Source organism: Leuciscus leuciscus (genome assembly GCF_965113295.1).
Source record: "Leuciscus leuciscus genome assembly, chromosome: 5".
Classification (NCBI taxonomy): domain Eukaryota; kingdom Metazoa; phylum Chordata; class Actinopteri; order Cypriniformes; family Leuciscidae; genus Leuciscus; species Leuciscus leuciscus.
Genome location: NC_138729.1, coordinates 16774245 through 16797106, shown reverse-complemented (window position 1 = coordinate 16797106; position 22862 = coordinate 16774245). Strand labels below are relative to the sequence as shown.

At 39.0% G+C, this 22862-nt stretch overlaps 1 protein-coding gene across 7 annotated transcripts in view; it reads left to right on the top strand.

The window, feature by feature from the left end:
• specc1 (sperm antigen with calponin homology and coiled-coil domains 1) overlaps positions 1–22862 on the top strand; it is a 188496-nt gene that overhangs the window by 116896 nt on the left and 48738 nt on the right. For 6 of the 7 annotated variants that reach the window (XM_082171392.1, XM_082171394.1, XM_082171396.1 and 3 more), the window contains 5 exons: positions 4430–4614; positions 6232–6332; positions 6415–6487; positions 8360–8492; positions 15116–15218. In XM_082171392.1, the coding sequence (XP_082027518.1) occupies positions 4430–4614; positions 6232–6332; positions 6415–6487; positions 8360–8492; positions 15116–15218 (595 nt within the window). Of the gene's footprint in view, positions 1–4429; positions 4615–6231; positions 6333–6414; positions 6488–8359; positions 8493–14838; positions 14873–15115; positions 15219–22862 lie in introns of those variants that run through there. The other variant, XM_082171398.1, reaches the window with a different exon arrangement.

Genomic DNA, 22862 nt, shown 5'->3' with positions numbered 1-22862 from the left:
CAGCAGTCGATTTTGATATTCTAGGTATTATCAACTGGCCGGAATTTTGAGATCGCAATAGACGTGAAAGACTATCATGCGTTAATGCCTCAGCGTGACTGATGACTGAAACACTGTATAATCACGACAATCGTATTGGCCGGCGTCAGCCATGACGTCATGCTCTAGCGCGACCAGGAAGTATAAAAGGGCGCCTAGAGAACATGTCATCCTCTTTTCGTCTTCAGGGACTGTTTCACTGACACTGTGAGTAAAACGAAACTATGGCAAACAAGCACTGTAGGAAGTGTGCAGACCCATGTGAGAGGTTTCTCACACCTGGTGACACTCACGACCTTTGCGTGCTTTGTCTGGGTGAAGAGCAGACAAAACACTCTTTGAGAAGAGCAGTCCGCGCACTCTGTCCGGGACAGAGTGCGTGGACTGTGAGCGTTTCTCAATGAGAACGCTCCGTTCTCGTCTGTCTTTTTTCTCAAGGGAAGAGGGACAGTTTCGAGGCCGAAAGGAGACTCAGATCATGGGGATCTCAGAGGGAGCTCACCGATGAGTTTGAGAGAGGAGTGAATCTCTCAAACTCATCGGAGGGTGATGAGAACGTGCTGTTGGGTGGGGATGTGCTCTCTGAAGCATCCTCTGGTCCAACAGCCAGTGCTCTATTGGCTTCGAGCCTGGATGAGCAGGGTGGGGAATGAAGCAGGTGAAGATACTGAAATGGCTGAATCTGCCCAGCCCTCCTGCGGAGTTGGTGGAGGTGATGTCACGGCAGCGCGTCAAGGGGAAGCCGCTCGCGGAAGGCTTGATGAGCGCTTTCTCTCTGGCCACACCCCACCAACCCCGGTGAGCCTTCCATTCCTTCCCGACCTCCACGCAGAGGTCGTGAAGGCATGGAAGAACCCGTACTCTTATCGCATTCACCGCTTCCAACATTACAACTATTCTAATGTGGAGGGAATGCGAGAGCACGGGTATGTGTCGATGCCTCCCGTTGAGGTGACATTGCATCTCTCACAAGAGGAGACACCGACACTAAGAGCTCCAACCCTGCCATCCAGACTTCAGACCACATCTCGTCTAAATGGCAGGGCATACGCGGCGGTAGGTCAGGCTGGTGCTGCGCTGCACACAATGGCTGTGTTGCAGGTGTACCAGGCTGACCTGCTGAGGGACCTGGACCAGGGTCAGGGTTTAACCCCAGACGCGGTGGCTGAGTTGCGCTGCACCACAGACCTGGCTCTCCTGGCCACCAAACAGACGGCGGCCGCGATCGGACGATCGTTGGCGGCAATGGTGGCCACGGAGAGGCATCTGTGGGTGAACTTGGCAGGCATCAGGGAGAAAGAGAAGACTTTTCTTCTCGATGCCCCGGTTTCGCCCTCTGAATTTTTTGGGGCCTCCGTTGAGGCGGTGGTCGGAAGGTTCAGGGAGGCGAAGGCGCGCTCAGTGGCATATAGATCTTGTATACCGCGCCGGTCCAGGCCCACTCCCAGGCAGCCTGGGGGTCCTGGCCCGTCTCGTTCCGAGGATCGTAGACAGGGCCAGCGGGACTCAGTCGCCACTCATGCCCCTCCTCCTGGCAGGAGTAGGTCAATGAGGTGGCGCGAGTCCAGGAGGAAGAAGCAGGGTGTCAGGGAAGTAGCTCAGGCCAGACGTGAGCGTCCTGGCACAAGCAGAGGGAGGTGATCGCCTCCTTCCCTGTGCACACCCTCCTTTTCCTCTTTTCCCTTTCGTTCATAACATCAGGCCCAACTGCCTCAGGCCTTTGTTTTGTATGACCAACCAAAGACCAACCGATCATACTGAGAACATCCCCTGTAGCTCCACAGTGCCGTTAGCAGAGTAGTTGGCACAAGGTGCGTCTTCCAGTTAAAACGAACGTAGATAGGCTGTTCCCCCCAAAAAAAAAAAAATTGAATAATATGCGTTTTATATGTTATATGTTTTATTTACTGGGTTATTCGGCCTCCGTTCCCCTCCTGGATAGGATGGGTTTCCCTTACGTTGTGTTGAGTTTGTTACAGGGCCTCTGTCGCTTCTTGTTCACTGAGTTTCTGGTAGCCCAGATCTGAAGTTGGCTAGTATTGCAGTAGTGAAAAGCACAGGTAGCAGGTTCCCTCCCTGTGGGCTCAGAGGCGTGGTTAGGCTTCCTCTCACTCCAGAGAGTTATCTGCTGAGGCCTCCGCTCTCTAGAGCTCGACAGAGTGTCTATAAATCTTAATGGGGTTTCTTTTTCTAACATAGTTCTCATAATGTCATAGGCTTCCTCTCATTCTTAGAGTTGTCATGCTGAGGCCTCCATCATCCAGAGTTCCGAGCAGATAGATCTGGTCTCTGCATCGAGAAGAGGCCTCTCTCTTAATTCAGAGTTATATTTTAGGCCCTTCGCTTCCTCAGCTCTGTGTTGTGCATAGCTAAAGCTTGGCTGATTCTTAAAGGGTATGGTAGGCCTCCTCTCCCTTAGGAGAGTCATTCTGCTGAGGCCTCCATGTTTACAGCTTGTTAGCTACATTTGTCAGTACATTAGAACGTCTCAGGTTACGACTATAACCTGCGTCTCGTCACCATGCCTCCGGTCTGCTTGTACAGTCCCTTCAGACGATGACATGTTCTCTAGGCGCCCTTTTATACTTTCTGGTCGCGCTAGAGCATGACGTCATGACTGACGCCGGCCAATACGATTGTCGTGACTATACAGTGTTTCAGTCATCAGTCACGCTGAGGCGTTTTCCCTGGCGCTTTGACGCAGTGTCTCATTCCCGGTTCTCAGGGAGCATAGGTTACAGTCGTAACCTGAGACGTTTTACAGATGCTAGACACGTGACTTTAAAATGAAAGATTGGTATCAAAGAGCACACCCAGGTTCCTAACCGACGACGAGGACTTGACAGAGCAGCCATCAAGTGTTAGACAGTAATATAGGTTATTATGTGAGGACGTTTTTTGTCCAATAATTAGAATCTATGTTTTTTCAGAATTAAGTAGTAGGAAATTACTAGTCATCCAGTTTTTTATATCAGCTGTGCATTCCGTTAATTTTGTGAATTGGTAAGTTTCGTCAGGGTGTGAAGAAATATAGAGCTGCGTATCATCAGCATAACAGTGAAAACTAATGCCATACTTCCTAATGATATCTCCCAAGGGTAGCATGTACAGAGTGAACAGTAACGGTCCTAGTTCTTTATGGTTCTAGAGCCTTGTGGTACACCATACTGAACTTTTGATCGATAAGACATCTCTTCATTTACTGCTACATACACAACGGTATGATTTAAACCACGCTAATGCAATTCCACTAATGCCAACATAATTTTCGAGTCTATTTAAAAAATGTTGTGGTCGATAGTGTCAAATGCAGCACTAAGATCAAGTAACACGAATAGAGAGATACAACCACGATCGGATGATAAGAGCAAATCATTTGTGACTAATGAGAGCTGTCTCAGTACTATGATATGGTCTAAATCCTGATTGAAAATCCTCGCAGATATAATTTCTTTCCAAAAAGGAACATAGTTGTGAAGATATTGCCTTTTCTATTAATTTTGACAGAAAAGGTAGATTTGAGATCGGCCTGTAATTGACTAATTCTCTCGGATCAAGTTGTGTTTTTTTTAATAAGAGGTTTAATAATAGCCAGCTTAAATTTTTTCGGTACATATCCTGGTGACAAAGATGAATTATTATTAAGATATTAAGAAGAGGATCTATGACCTCTGGAAGCATCTCTTTCAATAGCTTAGCTCTTTGATAGGGTCTAACATACATGTTTTTGATTTCGATGATTTAACGAGTTTAGACAATTCTTCCTCTCCTATAGCAATGAATGAATTAAATTTTTCCTCAGGGAGACTACAATGCACTGTCTGATGCGATACTGTAGTAGACGGTTGCATAGTTATAATTTTTTTCCTGATATTATCAATCTTGTAAGTAAAGAAGTTCATAAAGTCATTACTGCTGTGCTGTTTGGAAATGTCCAGTGTTGAAGCTTTATTTTTCGTTAAGTTAGCCACTGTTTCGAATAAATACCTAGGATTGTGTTCGTTTTCTTCTAAAAGTGTTGAAAAATGAGTAGGTCGAGCAGTTTTTAAGGCCTTTTTGTACACAATCGTGCTCTCTCTCCACGAAATGCAAACAACTTCTAATTTTTTTTTTCTTCCAGCTACGCTCCATTTTTCTGTCTGCTCTTTAGTGTACTCGTTGTACCATGGTGTTGGACTATTTCCTTAAATTTTCTTTAAGCGCAATGGAGCAACTGTGTCTAAAGTGCTGGAAAAGAGAGAGTCAATCATTTCTGTTGTAACATCGAGTTCTTCTAAGCTATCTGGGATGCTAAAATAGTTTATTCATCACACACATGTAGTGTCTTACTTTCCAACAAAAACACCCCTGTAGCCTGTCTCTATATCTGTATGTGTTCTGTGATTGATAGGTTATGGAGTGAAGATGTTTGTCCATCTGACTCAGATGGGAGTCTTCACTGGTGCCGAATGACCATGTCCCAGAATGCACCTGTCGGTTTCCTAACCCACGGCAGTGGGAGTGGAAGCAGCACATCCTCAGAATCAGGAGCCACGGTCAAATCCCTCATCAAGTCTTTTGACACAGCTGTGCCGAGTGAGGACATGACCTTTCTCTACGCTTTTCTTTTTCCCTCATTTTCACTCTTGTTCTCTCCCTTTCTCACCTCTTCTCTCTTCCTTGTAACATTCATTTTAAGATCTGAAACATTAATTAGTAAAATGTTCTAGATTGTAAAATGATTGCTGAGAAAATATTTATGCAGTGATTAAGTGTTTAGATCGTGGCGCTATCGTGGTGAAACAGATGCTAACATAAGCTGTTCTTTAATCTGAGCTAATAATGTAATGCTCTCCAAACATCTCCTGTCTGCCATCACAATCTATCTGTAACACGGCAGCAGGAAAGTCTGGCTCTCATTACAGCAGCCAGACCTCTCAAATCATTCCTGTCTGTCTTTATGTTGGACAGATACCTCTAACATGTGGGTTGTGAGACAGCAGGACTCATTAATTAATTAATGTCAACAAAAAAATATGTCATGTTAGATGGAAGAGTTTGTTAAATGAAACAATAATACACAGCTTCCCATTATAAATAAAATTTAGTGCAGCTTGTGATTTTTACAAAATGTTCTACTGAATACAATGGCTTATATCAAAAAGTCTAATGTGGCATCAGACAGTTATTCCAGCTTCATCAAACTATAACTCCTAATAAGGGTCTTCACGATCCATTTCTTTACCTTAAACGAGATTTATTATGAAAAATCAACTTTTACCTAAACCTTTGAAGTAGAAGTTCATTGTACCATGATAACATCAAACTCCAAACTTCCTCTCCAGTCCCAAAGACCATCTATTGATACAAAACTGTTGAAACTGCTCCTTCTAAACTTACTGATAAAATGTCAGATGTCAGATGAATTTGAATATTAAAGGAGCCATATGTAAGATTGTGGCCAAAACTGGTACTGCAATCACTTTCAAATTACTGTAGAGCGGTGTATCCCCTCCCCCTCCCCCCTCACTCGATGTTGCCATATAGGCTGCAGGATCCAGCACGAACGTTTGTAGCTGCAGCTGTGGTAACTAGAGCTGAGCTGGCAACCCGGATGCCGAAACACTACTGACTTCGTGATTGGTAGATAGCCGGAGGGTGGAGCTTCAGGCCAAAACACAAGATGACAACATCAACATCAGTTGAGGGCTGCAACTTCACTTTTTAAATGACAATATCCTGGCCGGACTACTGTTGTCAATGATATAAGTATTTGAAATGAACATGATTTCTTAATGTCTAGTGACATATCAGGGCCATTTTATGATTAATTGAAATACATTTCTTACATACAGCTCAGCTCCTTTAACAAATTTCCTCCCACATTTACATTTCTGCCCAGTCTCGCTGTGGAAATATCCGAAATAGATACTGTTACTTCTAAAGAGCAGAACACTAAGAGTAAAATGCAGAGAAGTCTGTCCTACCTAATGGTTTTTTTGGTTGTGTGTAGCACCTGCTGCTCTCCTTATCCTTCAGAAGATCCCAATATTAGAAACAGAAGTTTATTTTTTTTCAGTTTAATCATTTCAGTCTGACCTCTACAGTTTGTTTGGCAAAGTGTGGTCTTCAGATTAATTTGTGTTGTCTCTGTGGCTGGAAATATGCTTTTTGTATGGCCATTTAAATGTTGATGCTGATGTATTTTGCTAGATGGACCTAGCAGCTCAGTACAGATACATACATCTCCCAGAAGCCCTCTAAGTGGCATACCAGTCCGCACAGCCCCTGCTGCTGCTGTCTCACCAATTCAGGTACTACAAATCTCACAATACACAACACATTTATTCTAGAGCACAGGGAATGCTATCACTGACATGTGCTTTATGTTTCTAGAGGCACTCTGGAATCAAGCAACTGTCAAAGACCCTTGATAGAAGAATCGCCTTTGGAGATTTCCCTCACAATGGTACTTCATAAAGACGTATCAAATTATGCTGCGTCTTTCAAACAACACTTCAGTTATCCTTAAATAGAGAAACATTTAAATTTAATGGACGAGTTAAACTGTTGATGATCTGTGATGTTGTCACTTACCACAGAAATTGTGAATTTGTGAAAATTGTGAAATTGTTTTCAAAGCAATAGTCAATATCTGTGTCTGAAATTGATGTCTAAAACGTCAGTTTCTAAAATGGTGTATATTGAAACAGGTATTGCACTAAAATGCAATCAAAATACATTGTTTCAAAAGCCACAAAACGTCTCCGGTTACAACTGTATGCTGCGTCGGAAGTTGCAACGCTGTGGGAAACGCCTCTGCGTCTTGAAGCACGTGTGTGTAATCAGTCCAATAGCATGGCGGGACGTCATCCCGTAGCAAGTGACGTCATGACCAGGAAGCTATAAAGCACATCCAGACCAAACAATGTCAGCTTCTGATTGGCCAAAGCAAATCAATCACTGACATGCAGGAATTATGGCAGGACGACATAGTTGAGTGATCTCTGACAACCATAGGTGAAGGCTGTCCACACGCCTCACATGCAAGATAAATTGCCTCGATTTTCCACTTGTTCATCCTTTGCTTGGTTGCTGGGGACCCTTGTCTAGGTCATCCGAAGCACACAAAAATGTATCAGACTTTCACCACAGTGGACATTAGCAAAGCATCCAATGCCCTGACTGGGCATAGCAAGTTTAGCTTCTCCTGGTCCAACGTCTGAAAGGGAGGAGGGAAAAAGGCCTGTAACACCATAGATCGCGCCACATTAGTGGGGACCTTAGGTACGTACCCTAGTCTAGGGTGTAAAAAAGCTTTCATTGTGCCAGGTGCAAACTCCAAACATGAAGGGCAACGACAGGACCTGACGATCTCCTACTCTCTTTAGAGATATAATAGCCAGCAGAAAAACAGTTTTCAATGTTAGAAATTTCTCTGTGACAGTTTCAATCATAGTTTGAGATGCAAACTCATCCACTTCCACCTGGCCAAACTCCCTCCAAATCCTCTCCGCCACCTTGGGGTGGAGCCTCCATTCCCCGGGCCTCAGCCCCTGCCTCGACAGGATGTCTGCTCCCTGATTCAGGCACCCAGGGATGTACACTGCCCTTAGTGAGACCAGCTTGCCCTGGGCCCACAGGAGGTTCTAGAGTGCCAATTTGCAAAGGGGCGCAACTGCAGACCCCCCTGATGATTTATTTTAGATGACCTCCAATGTGTCGTCTGTCCGGACAAACACATTATGGCCCCTGAGGTCTGGAAGGAAATGTTTCAGAGCCAGAAAAACAGCTTTCATCTCCAGGCATTTTATCTGCCACGAGAGATGATAACACCCCCAACATCTGCTGGCAAAGCAGAATTTTTAGCAGCCATTTGTCAGTGTCACACGATCTTTCAGAAATCATTCTAATATGCTGATTTGCTACTCAAGAAACATTTCTTTTCAATATCACAGTTGTGCTGTTTTTGAAGAAACCATTGATACTTTTTTCAGGATTCTTTGACAAATAGAACAGCATCTATTTTAAATATTTTATTGTCTTTACTGTCACTTTTGTTCAATTTGATGCGTCCTTGCTGCATAGATGTGCTAAAAAACCTTACTGACCCCAAACCTTTGAACGGTTGTGTACGTATAATTTTGATGTGCTATTAATTCAGAAACATTGGTAGCATGAGTTGTCCTGATTTAAATAAATGTTGATTAATTAGAGTATTACTTATAATAATACTATCTTCGTGGATGATGTCCTTGAATAGGATATTCTCTAGAACTGTGGCAATAATAGGACACAATATAAAAATGTTCCTGTGTGTCTGTGGTTCTGTCTCTCTCAGGGTCGTGTGACGAACTGAAGCCCTCGTCTCTTATGAGGAAAAGTCCGTCCCTCGAGTCAGTAATTAAAACTCCAGCTCACTTCAACGCCCGCACCTCCTCATTTACTTACAACAGAGCCAACAGTAAACTCAAGTAAGCTTCACAAACATAAAACCACAGATGCAGTGAAAGTTTTTTCTAACTAGGGGCACTAAAACAACAAATGACACAATTACCTTTCTCTACTAAAAATATGTGAATGAAGTAGAGACAAAGACTAATAAGGTGTCTCAGACCAGAAAAGCCTAAACTTTATTTCACATTTGTGACACACTCATTGTTTACATTGTGACATTGTGATTCCTCAGCTGTTTCTCCTTATTTTTGTTTTGATAACCTCTGCTGTCCTGTTTAGAAACAACGTCTTGTGTTGTGCAAGCCAGTCTCTTTGGTGATTGGTACAGACTGATACAAAGGGGAAAAAAAGGTTTTGATAGAGAACCTTGGTCAAGATCTTTATTAGTTTTCAATTGCACTATTGGAAAGTTGACACATAATGTGTTCATGGACCTTTTTTTTTTTCAAGAATTTCCATGATTTCATAACATTAAAGGGCCCCTATTATGGATTTTTGAAAATGACCTTTCATGTAGTGTGTAACATAGCTCTAAGTGAATGAAAACATCCTGCAAAGTTTTAAACCTGAAAGTGCATTCTGAAAGAGTCGACTCTGAGTCAATGAAATAAATTGTTTTTCAAATGAGTCATAAGCCGTTTCGTTGTGACGTCAAATCGAAACATTAGCATATTGCCCGCCCACTTATTGCGCGCGCAGACTCCAGGGAAAACTTGAACCTCAAACAGCTTTATACCTACAGCTAATTCCTGTCTCAAATATACTTCTGCTAATCAGTTTGTGGGCCACTATTACCTATAACTGTGTCTTGTCTGTCATTCTCCCTACTTTGAGGAAAGATTAAGCATGGAGCAAGATTTGTTTTACCAACATTTATGTTACATCAGTCATTCACATCAGTCATTCACGCTAGAGCTTGGCTAATGTATACATTGTATACATGCACTGTTATTGATACAGTTTCCACATGTTGTATATTACAAAAATACTCTGTAAATAAATGAGTACAAGTAAAATAATGAGTTTGTTGATGGACATGCACTTGTTAATGCTGATGGTGAGGAATTAGATGCAACATCTCATAATGATAACATCTGAGTGGTGTATCACTGATAAATGTCCTGCTCGAGTCGTCTTTGCGATGAAGGTTCGGGTTGAATAACTAGTTCTTCCAGTGTTTCATCATCGGACACTCGCATGTGTCTGCACTCGCATTGATATGCGACATGCATCGCACTCGCACTGATATGGTAAAATCGACGTCATTGTTCGTTATTGTCTTTATGGTGTAGGAAGCCTCAGGACAGCTGACGTTGTTATGGCAATGGGTATTTTTGTTTTCAACGTGCGTGGTAAACCAATCACAACAGACTGAGCTGTCTGGCCAATCTCAGAAGAGTAGCTCGCAGAAAGGCGGGATTTAGAGAGATTGATTCATCTGATGAGTCGTTTGAGAATCTTTGAAAATGTGGTGATGTGCAAATGTACATTATGAGGAAATTAAACAGTTTTTTTACCTTTGATGCATGTAAACCTGTTGTAGGAGACAACAAAACAACATTAGGAAACTTTAAAATAGCATAGCGCACTTTAAGTCTGTTGAATGGGAGTCAGAGTGAGAGCCCAAGGTTTTATTTACAAAAGATAAACATATGCAAAATAAATTGAACTAAATGACATGAATAAAGCAGACTTGAACTTACATGTACCGTTATACAAATCTCACCAATAGAGGATTACATTGAACACAGCTATACAGGAGACTAGAGAAACATACTCTCTGAGTAGGTACTTTATTTTGAATAAGTCATTAGTTTGCGACCACTAAAAAAAGTTTCTTCTTTATGGTATGAATGTGTGTAGTATGAATGTAATCTGGACATACTACATTTGGCATGTTTTATCACATTTTGACCTGCCAGTGCCAGTTGCGTTGCTTCACTGTCGTTCGCAAATCCTCTCCCATGGCCTAATGGGATGGTAAAGTGTCCATTGTATCTTGCAAGAAGTAGTAAGTTATCCAGGTACTTATCGACTACTGTTTTATGAATACTGTGAATTCAGACATACTACTCGGCTCACATACTGTTTTTCACCTACTATATAGTAGGGAAGTACGGATGCAGCCTATGACTATGATGAATTTCAAAATATAAGACATGACATACAGTAAACATGACCTAAGACCGTGAAACAAGAACAAAATCTAAACAGACATGTTTAAAAAAAATAAGTACAAATAAAACTTTTAGAAGCGGAAATGTTGTGTTCTCTCAACTTATCAATTGAATTATCTCATATAAGCCGCATGCATAATAATTATAAAATAATTTGTAAAATGCTGTTTTAATTGTCAATTTTCAAAACATTTTTAGAGATAAATTCCTTGAGCAGTTTTAAATCATTCTCAACAAACAGACACACTATTAGACGTGTCTTTTTATTATTATTAAAAATTACAGAACTGCCTTTATCTACACCATTTATCTACTGTTGAAAACTACTAAATTTAATTATCTACTGTTTTTTTTCTCATCCTCATTGCTCACTTTTTAAAAACAGTAATATTGTAAAATATTCTTACTTTCATTTAAAATAACTGTTTTCAAATATATTTTCAAATGTAATTTATTCCTGTGATGGCAAAGTTCCTGTGATCAGCATCATTACTCCAGTCTTCAGTGTCAAGTCACCTTCATTTATATAGCGCTTTTAACAATATAGATTGTTTCAAAGCAGCTTTACAGTGATAATAGGAAATTAAAGTAACAGAGATTGTTTTGGCTTTACAGCAGCTCTAGAATAAAGTTATTGTCCAGCTAAAGTTAGTTTTGATTGATTCACTTCCGTTGCAAAGATCATTAGTTATTAACTTACAGGCCGCTTACACGACAACGTTTCTAACAGAAAACTCTTAATGCGCTCCGGCCCGCTCATCCGCACAACAACAGTGCCTGGTGGCTCGAGAACGCAAACCTTGAAATAGGTTCCAAGGTGCAAACGATTATCAGGTATCTCTGCGTAAACCTAAGCAACCTCTGCGCAAACACAGACGTCGCGCACATGCGCATTACGTGTTCAGTCCATAGGTATGCGCATTTTAATATATATGTGCGCAGGCGTGTAGTCCTTTTTTACAAATCAACCCTCAACAAACTACTTGTCTGGCCTTAAAAATGTATAATACAGAATTATTTATCGCGTCCGTGTAGCCACGTGGTTACTCTGTACAGAAACAACAATAGTTATAGTAAGTAATTAGTTATAGTTACTAGTTACTTCTGACAAATAGTAACTGAGTTAGTAACTGAATTAGATGATTATAAAAGTAACTAATTACCAGGGAAAGTAACTATTGAGTTACTTTTTTTTTTATATTCAAATATGTTAGATAACTTGGATGCCCCCAATATTAAAAATGTTAAATAAATTGCACTAAATAGAATAAATTATTATTATAAAACATTGTCCACTAATCTACACTATTTTAATGTTGCTGTGGGACAATGTCAGAGACACCTATTCAATTCAACACATTATTGTAAATATTATCATTACTATAGTGGAACAATAAAACACAATAGATGGTTTAGAACTTTTTATATTTATTGCACAGGCCACAACTAGCCAACAAATAAGTCTAAAAATAAATTATGCTTCTTAAGAAATGTACCAAAAATGAATAAATAAGAATAAAAATATATACACTCTTTGTAGTGCAAATTAAAATGATAAAACTGTCACACAACTTCACAACTGGTAGACATACTGTAGCCTACTTGAAGTATTTTCTTCCTCAGAAAAAGTGAACAGTTTATCAAGAAGTGCTTTCAATATAATACTGAACAATGTACAAAAAAATTATAATAATAAAATATAATATAATTTATTTTTATAACCTACAGAGAACGTCATCATCAGAGGTTATTTGAGCCAAATTCTAGGCGTGTTTGCCGCACGTGTTCACAACCGGTCAAACAAAAATGTTTTCTGGGAACGTTCCCTGCAGGTTATTTTTGGGTTTTAGTTTATAACTTAAACAGAACATTCCCAGAACGTTAACCTGTTATTTTTAGGTTTTATTTTTATAACCTAAACAGAACCTTCCCAGAATGTTACCTGTTATTTTTAGGTTTTATTTTTATAACCTAATAGAACCTTCCCAGAATGTTCCCTGCAGATTTTATTTTTATAACCATGTAAATTAGCTCAATTATGGTAACGCCTCATTATATTGTCAGTAACGGGGGAAACAGTAATTCATTTGATTACTCGTTCCTGAAAAAACGCGTTATTTATAACGCCGTTATTCTCATCACTGGTCCTGACACGTGTTGTCCAGCAGATTTCAGAATGTCTCTAAATGCCAATCCCAATGCATATTTTTCGATATCTACATGTATATTAAATTTACCAACAATTAGGACTTTATCTGCAGCCATTACTAACTCTGATAGAAAATGAACAAATTCTTTGATAAAGTCTGTATGGTGCCCTGGTGGCCTGTATACAGTAGCCAGCACAAATGTCAAACGTGATTTATCATTTACACTAGATAGTGTTACATTAAGCACCAACACTTCATAATAATTATATTTGAAACAAAACTTCTCAGTAACTACAGCAACACCTCCCCCTTTGCCTTTCAGATGAGGCTCATGTTTATAACAGTAATCTTGGGGGGTGGACTCATTTAAAGTAATGTAATCGTCTGGTTTTAGCCAGGTTTCTGTCAAACACAGCACATCTAATTTATAATCTGTAATCATATCATTAACAATAAGTGCTTTTGAAGTAAGGGATCTAATATTCAGCAACACCAGCTTTATCATTTGTTCATCTGTATTATATCTGTTTTTTATTTGTTGAACATCAATAAAAATTGTACCCTTAAATGGGTTTGGACGTTTTTTGTATTTCCTAATTCGGGGGAACAGACACAGTCTCTATATGATGATATCTAGGTGAAAGAGTTTATAGATGTGATGGGATTTATCTGACTTCTGTGACGTGAGACAGCTAGCAGACAGTCGGTTTATTCAGCCTGTCTGCTTCCTGACCTGAGCCACAATTTGTCATGTTTGAGCTCTAAGATGTAGCTCTTAGTGTCACATGATCCTTCAGAAATCACTCTAATATTCTGAATACAATACAAAATGCTGATTTTGTACTCAAGAAACATTTCTTATTATAATCAAATGTTGAAAACAGTTGTGCTGCTTAATATTTTTGTGGAAACCATGATAAAAAAAATTTACAGGATTCCTTGATGAATAGAAAGTTCAAAAGAACAGCATTTATTTGAAATAAAAATCAATTGTAAAGATTTTTACTGTCACTTTTGATCAATTTAATGTGTCCTTGCTGAATAAAAGTATGAATTTCTTTATACAGTAATCTCTTTAAACAGCAAACAGTAGTGTAATCCCTTGATAATATATTAGATATTACAGGGTTCCCGCGGATTCTTAAAAAGTCTTAAATTAGATTTTTTAAATTTAAGGCCATGAAAAGTCTTAAAAAGTCTTATTTTTACTTATGAAAGGTCTTAAATTGTAGATGACACTTTGACTTAGACGTATCTAAATGCTTTCCAAAATTAAAACTATCTAATTATTCTATCTTTGTGGATTTGCTTGTTCATGTGACAATTCGCGTCATTCGCGGCAGCATATTAGCCTACGTCTGTCTCCTGCACGTGAGAGGAGAGAGGGAAAAGAAAGTTGGTAAATGTCAGGTCAACTGCAACTCCAGCACTGCAAGCTGACATCGCATTTGTCTCTCGTGCTTTCACTGCGTGATGTGTCAGTGCAGTTATAGGTAACGTATGTCCCCAAATTAGTTTTTGTTTTATATTTATATTATTATGTTATATTAGAATATCACATGAGCAAGAGTGCCGTGCAAATGTGATATTTATTTTATACAACAGTTAAATTAAGTTAACATTGTGAATGACTTTTTAGACACAATTGTCAGTATTGTTTGTTTTCCCTTTATTTCGCCGATTAAGAGTTGTTCATTTCTGTCACTGCTGTGAACTGACCACTGCATAGAATATGAAAAATGTGAATATCTTTGTGAGTCTGCTTTCAACAACAGGCCTAAACCAGCCATGGTATCATTACAAAAACACAATGAGTAAAATATCATCTAATTATTATCAACAAAACTTTGAAAATATCGAGATATATTTTGTCAATATTGCGCACCCCTAATGTAAGGTATTAATTTTGATTTCTTCGGGTCTTAAAAAGGTATTAAAAACCCTTAAATTTGACTTTAAAAAGTGTGCAGCAACAATGTATTATATTATGCAATAGAGAATATATTGAGTCTTGTATTTGTTTCAAACCCTTACAGACATCAATGTGAAAGGTGAAAAAACTATGACGCATACAGTGTTCTGACTTCCAGGGCAATGACCACAGAGTCATCTAATCATCCATTGAACACAAAACAAGGCAATCTGATTATCTTTCATGCTGTGTCTCTCGCAGAGCAACGCCCCTGATGTACGGATGTACTCTCACAAGAGTGTGAGGATTTTAGCAGTGGTTAAACATTTAACTGGTCACCAATATGTACAGATGCAGTGTTAGTGACCGTACGTGTGTATGTGTGTGTCCCCTGATGCTAGTGTGGAAAGAACAGACCCTCTGTCTGCTCTGGCGCGGGAGTATGGTGGATCTAAGAGGAACGCTCTACTGAAGTGGTGCCAGAAGAAAACAGAGGGCTATCCGGTAAGGAGCACAGGCCGTGACCCCCTCTCTCACCCTGTCCCTCTCTCTTGTCTTTCAGTGAAGTTTTATTGGCATGACTGTTTAAATACAACATTGCCAGAGGAAAGTAGAGTGAAAAGGAATTTAAATGTTTAAAAGAGAACCATTTCTGCACCACAAGTGTCACCAAACAGACCTGCACAAATAACTAGAAAAGGATGTGATGTCTGAAAGTTGAAACAGTTTTAATTGTTTGAAGTTTGATGGTTATTTACTCCTTACATAGTTTGAATATTTTACTTTGAGTTGTGGTGTAGTATCAGAAGAATTGTCATAGGAATAAGGTAAGTGGCAGTTTATATACAGTATACTGTTGGCCATCTTAACATGCTCCTCCCGTACACCATTACATAAGTCAGAAACATATAGAGCTCCACCCCAGTGTGCTGTGGCCCTTGTAATCTTAGTGAGCAGAACAGACTTCTTACAAAAAATGAATAGTAGTTTATTTAAACATATTAACATCCTAAAACAAATGTAGACCAAAAATATTATAAAAAGAAGTTATAAGGTTATAAAGCTTTTATAAAGTTACAGAACAAAGTATATTTATCAAATAACTAATTTAAAGGGGTGGTATAATGCCCTTTTCACAAGATGTAAAATAAGTCTTTGTGTGTATGTGAAGTTTTAGCTCAAAATACCCCACAGATATTTTTAAATAGCATGTTCAATTTGTCACTTTTTGAGAATGAGCAAAAACACACAGTTTTTGTGTCTGTCCCTTTAAATGCAAATGAGCTGCTGCTCCCGGCACAGGGGGCGGAGCTTCAACAGTGTGTGTGTGTGTGTGTGTGTGTGTGTGTGTGTGTGTGTGTGTGTGTGTGTGTGTGTGTGTGTGTGTGTGTGTGTGTGTGTGTGTGTGTGTGTGTGTGTGTGTGCGTGCTTGTGTGTTAGCAGCTCCAATTACCTCACACAGACATGCACTGAACATTTCAAAAACGTTTAGCCTTTTATGTTCAAACCGGAGTCAGACAAAGATGGAGAGACTCAAGAAAAAGTGGACATTTCTGAATGGTTAGTTAATGAATTAAGGTATCGTATGTGTAGTTATCTTCTAGTCATTGATTAGCAGATGGAGAAACTATAAATGAAATTTCTGAATAGAATCTCTGCAGACCCTTAAGAACTCAGCAGTCTGGAGGCTAGAATAATCAGAATAATGCCAGAATGCAATAAGAGGCTTAAACTAATAGTTGTGGATTTCAGCATTTAAAATAGGCAGTTGGCTGTTATAAGATGTACATTTTTTTGTGTGGTTAATGAGGATGCTTAAATGTTGACATGGAGTCAGAATATTCGTTTGTGCTAGGCCCAGACATTGTGTGTGCTAGCAGATTCATTAACATGACTATAAAATGCTGTGTGGTTTTATGACTGGTATTAATTTAAGTGACAATGAACTGACGTGAAACTAACTTTCTTCAATGTCTACACTTTGTTGAATTTCATAAAACCTGGGCCAAATTTACCCACAAAATCAAAGTAATGAAAGACACTATTGTTCAAAGGTTTAAGGTCGTTAACATTTTTATTGCCAGATTTACTAACAGCTTGCGTCAGCGCAAACCCTCTTTTGGGGTTAAAAAACTAATGTCAGGATTTAAGACACAGTAAAAAAATTGTGCTGAAAAAGCATAGAGACAATTTTTGCAGCTGACCTTATTGCATATGCAATCTCGTAGGAGTTTCCCTTTCAGATGCAACATTTATGGAAGTAGAGTATTTAAATGAATCATGCAAGGTGGTTTGCACTAGTCAATTTACTGGTATTTGCGCCATTATTTACTGCCCCAAAAAAGCATGTCTTAAACAAGATGCTAATTTGCACTGCTCCTGGTAGATGGTGTTGGTCATTATAGAAATTATCCGGCTGCGTCTGTGTTCTTTAATTTGCGCGTCATCAGTAGATCACGCGCAGAACTTTCCACTCCCATCTGCGCTTTTTTGGAATTGCGCTCTCACGCTAATTTACCCTGTTTAGTATATCTGGCCCCTAATGTTTTTGAAAGAAGACTCCTATGCTCACCAAGGGTGCATTTATTTGCTCAAAAATACAGTTAAAACTGTAATTTTTTTAAGATATTATTACATTTTAAAATAATTGCTTTGTATTTTAATATATTTTAAAATGTATTTTATTCCTATAATGGCAAAGCTGGATTTTCAGCAGCCATTACTCCAGTCGTTAGTGTCACGTGATGCTTCAGAAGTAATTTTAATGTGATTTGAAGAATAGAAAGTTCAAAAGAAAGCCTTTGTAACCATTATAAATTTATTTGATGGTAACTTTTCATCATTTGATGCATTTGATGCTGAATAGTATATATAATGTGAAACATCTTAATCTTTCCAAAGGGTATTTAAATGTATCCTGTTTTTGTGACCATTAAGATGTTTTACATTGTGATGTTATCGTCATGAAAATTAAGCAAATTTAAATTTCTATTATTATATATTTCTATTGTATTTAAATTAATTATTATACAGTCATGGTCCAAAAGTATTGGCAGTGACATAAATCTAGTGTTTTGCTAAGTTTGTTGCTTCATTATTTGTAGATTATTTTTTCACATTTTTGTGGTATACTGGAAAGCAATGATAAGCATTTTATAAGTTTTAAAGGCTTTTATTTGAAAAAAACATTCAATATTATTGTTATCGTTCCTTTTCCCTTAATCCTCCCTTATCTGGCTTATGCTACTCTGAGCAATGCCTGCACTTTGTATTTTGAGCACTTATTGCGTTATTTTTGCCTCTTCATGATGACTCGCTTAATTTGGTCCTAATTTGTAAGTCGCTTTGGACAAAAGCGTCTGCTAAATGACTAAATGTAAATATATGCAAGGAGTCCATATTTACAGTGTTGACCCTTCTTCTTCATGACCTCTGCAATTTACTCTGACCAAATCCTGACTGATGACGATTCATTCTTGCCGTATTAGAGCTCAGAGTTGATCACAATTTGTGGGCTTTGGGGTTCTCTATGGGATTAAGATCTGTGGAGTTGCCTGGCCATGGATCCAAAATTTCTGAGCCGCTTCATTATCACTCTTGCCTTGTGACATGGTGCTCAATCATGCTGGAAAATGCACAGATCAACACCAAATTGCTCCTGGGTCATTGGGAGAATTTGCTCTTGCTGGAAGTTTTGAGACCATTCTTAATTCATTGCAGTGTTTAGGGGCAGAATTTTGGCAGAGCCCACTCCCTTGGATGAAAAGCAAACTCACATATGAATGGTCTCAAGATGCTTCATTGTTGGCACCACATAGGACTCATGGTAGCATTCACCTTTTCTTCTCCGGACAATCGATTTTCCAGATGTCCCAAACAGTAGAATGGAGATTCCCCCCTAGAACATTAGTAGCTGACCCTCGGAGGAGATGGACCTGGCACTTTCTGGACTCTCTGAGATAGGGCTGTGCACGAATAGTCGAATGTTTGAATATTCGAACTGTAATTAATATTCGAAAAATAAAAATACGATTTGAATTTTACTATGTTGCTTTGCTGGCCGTAAATGCAGTGAATCCATGATAAATCCCAAGCACTAAGACTCACAGTTATAACTCAATCCACTGAGTGGCGCTATGGAGCGTGTTAACAAGTTGATTATATTTGATCACATAATGTGTCGTCTGCCTCGCGAAGTTCAGAATTACTTTTTTACAAAAGAAGTAGATTTTACTAAATGATCTTACAAAATAGTTACTTTTGATCAAAGGAATTAATGAAACTGAGTTATCATAATATCCCCACCACAATGAGAAATCACATGAGGAAAAACAGCTGTCCATCACTGCATTCACGACAGGTAAGCGCAGCTGTACCCAGAATGAGCCGAGAAGATACCTTATCAAATAGCTAAATTATCTCGAGACATGTGCTTTCTTTGAGTTTCATCGAGAGAGACAGGTTTTAGAACATAAAACACAAAGTGCTGTCAGAAACATCGCTTAGCACACCGCTTAGCACACCGTTGTCTTCGTGTCTCTGCAACGTCTGTTACGTTTTCTCACCCGAGCATGTGGATATTATTGGTTTTCTCAACATGAACGTGAAACAATATAAACAAGATAACCATATGCTGACTCGAAGATGTATGTACGTTCTGTGCGATAATTAGCGCAGTCTGCTCTATTAGCGGTCTAACATATTTGTAACACGGAGTCGGCTTTGCAGCCTTGGCTAAATGAAGTATACACGAGACTAGATAATGATCTGAGATGTCATCGCTCTGCTGCAGAATTTCAACGGCATCAGCATTGATTCCATGTGATAAAATTAGATAGAGAGTATGATTACGACAATGAGTAGGTCCTGACACATCTTTTTCGTTATCTACATGTATATTAAAATCACCAACAATTAGGACTTTATCTGCTGCCAGTATTAACTCTGATAGAAAATCAGCAAATTCTTTGATAAAGTCTGTATGGTGCCCTGGTGGCTTCTATACAGTAGCCAGCACAAATCTCAAACGTGATTTATCATTTACATTAGATAGTGTTACATTAAGCACCAACACTTCAAAATAATTATATTTGAAACTAGACTTCTTAGTAATTCTGAAGATATTACTATAATTTATAGCAACACCTCCCCCTTTGCCTTTCAGACATGGTTCATGTTTATAACAGTAATCTTGGGGGGTGGACTCATTTAAAGTAATGTAATCGTTTGGTTTTAGCCAGGTTTCTGTCAAACACAGCACATCTAGGTTATAATCTGTAATCATATCATTAACAATAAGTGCTTTTGAAGTAAGGGATCTAATATTCAGCAACACCAGCTTTATCATTTGTTCATCTGTATTATATCTGTTTTTTTTATTTGTTGAACATCAATTAAATTATTACCCTTAAATGGGTTTGGGAGTTTTTTGTATTTCCTAATTCGGGGAACAGACACGCATCTCTATATGATGATATCTAGGTGAAAGAGTCTCTATGTGATGGGATTTATCTGACCTCAGTGACGTTCTGTCAGTGATCAGACCTCAGTGATGTTTACACATAATTGTTTAATGTTTTGAACCAAAAGAAAACCTTAAGATATAACGTAAGCTTGTGTATATTGCCTAATCGTAAGCTTGTTCAGAAATGGTGACAAAAACTTGATGAATTAAAAAAAATTACATTTTTCTTATTAAATTCCATTTAAATAAAGGAATATTGGAATATTCTTTATTTTTTAATTTTTTTCAAATATTCTAACACAATATTTTTGAAAAATGCCCTTCCCTACTCTGGGATGTCCTGAAGCCTTCATCACTGCAGTTGAACCTCTCTCCTTGAGGTTCTTGATGATCTGGTAAATGCTTCTTTCAGGTGCAATGTTCTTTGCAGCATTTACCTTTCACATCTTTCATTGGAGGGAACCACTGCTAACACAAGAACACAATGATTGGAAGCACTTCTTTCCTCATTTTATATTCTGACTGGTCTTCTAATCCAATCAGAATAACAGGGATTTCACCTGACTAGTATTCATTCATACTTTCCCATGTGCTGATATGCTTTACTAAAATTTTTTATCTGTCCCTGTCACAAGACATCGTTCCACCCTGCAAAACAGCCATTATCATCCCGGTCCCGAAGAAGCCTGTTGTAGACAGTTTAAATGACTACAGACCAATTGCCTTCACTTCTATTGTCGAAAAGTGTCTAAAGAGCCTAGTAATGAGGCACATTAAAGCCAGCCTTCCTCCCACTTTTGACCTCCATCAATTTGCTTATAGGGCCAACAGGTCTAGAGGATACCATTGCCACAGCCCTCCACAATGCTCTGGAGCACCTGCAACACAGAGGGACATACGTCTGGATGCTCTTCATTGATTATAGTTCTGCGATCAATACCATCATACCGGACATACTTATCAGGAAACTCCTCCACCTGGGCCTCTCCACTCACCTCTGCACCTGGATTATGGATTTTCTCACTAACCGCCCTCAGTATGTCAGGCTCGGTCTCCACCTCTCCTCCACGCTCACTCTCAGCACCGGTTCCCCACAGGGATGTATGCTGAGTCCACTACTCTACCGCCTCTATACATATGACTGTATCCCCACACACTCCTGCTTATCATGATGAGGTCCTAAAAATTACTTTGTGGTGCTCTGAAAACAACCTGTCGTTAAACACAAAGAAAACTAAAGTTCATGAAGTGCAAAGCTGACCACCCTTCCATCTTTATAAATGAAGACTGTGTGGAAAAAGTATGCAGTTTTAAAATCCTGGGAAACCATTTATCTGACAGTCTCTCCTGGTCCACAAACATGACAGCTGCTGTTAAAAAGGCACAGCAGCATCTGCACGCCCTGCAAGTCCTAAAGAAAAAACACCTGTGTTCAAAGCTAATGATGGCCTTCTACCATTCTGCCATAGAGAGTGTCTTAACATACTGCCTCACAATGTGGTATGGGGGCTGCTCAAGAGCTGACAAAAAAAGCTCTACAGAGGGTCATAAACATAGCGTAGAACACCATTGGCTGCCCTCTCCCATCACTTCAGGACATTACAAACCCCCGCTACCTATCCAGAGCAAAAAGAGCACACTGCCAGATTCATGAACAGTTTTTATCCAAAAGCCATCCAGTCCCTAAACTAAGGGCTATTTTGCATTATTTATATACTGTATGAACACTACTGCGGACTGTGCAATATCTGTTTGAAACTTTAACTTGCACTTTCTTGTCTTACCTGCTGCACTTAGGTTTATAAATGGAATGAGATTGTGTTGTTATATTTGTATGTATTGTAGCACTGCTGAGCAGTCTCTGAAATTTCGTTGTATCCCGATACAATGACAAATAAAAGCTAATTCTAATTCTAATATGATTAGTGAAATTATGTTAGCTGGTCATTTTGGGTTTTGTGATAAAGTACATTTTTGACCAATGAAATTTAGAATATGCATCATATCATTCTGCACAATAATCTAGAAACTAAGTGAATCAACCGGAACTCTGCCAATACTTTAGGCCATTAAAAAAGAAAGAAAAAAATGTAAAGCAGTTTAACGTAAGGCTGAAACATAAAATGGGGGTGGGTGTTTCTGAGGAACCTTAGCCCATTCCTCATGAGCAATGGCTTCCATTTCAGTAATATTCTTGGGTTTGTGTGCTGCAACCACCTTCTTTAAATCCCACAAGAGATTTTCAACTGTAGTTCTGGAAAAAAATAAGAGACCACTGCAAAATTTGCAGTTTCTCTGGATTTATTATTTATAACTTAACGTTCTAAGGTTTGCAATTATTTTCAAGGAAACGCACAGCTTAAGTAATTCCAGGCAGGTCTTGACCGTGTTACATGTCCATATCACCTTGCCAAATTATTTAAGTTATTTTAAAGGTCCTTACAGCCTACAACAGCAAAAGAATCAAAACCCCCAACGACACTGACCAAGCAAATAAACACAGTAAACAATAGGATAAAAAAGACAAATTATTTCCAAGTTTTATTGTGTATTTTGAATTTATTATGTATTATGGAAAAGCACATACTCTCTTTCTACCGCTCTCTCGCCCACTCAAACTCACACATTTACAGTACAGACACACACTCGCACAGAAACGTGTCGTCAGCGCTGCTCTGGCGATT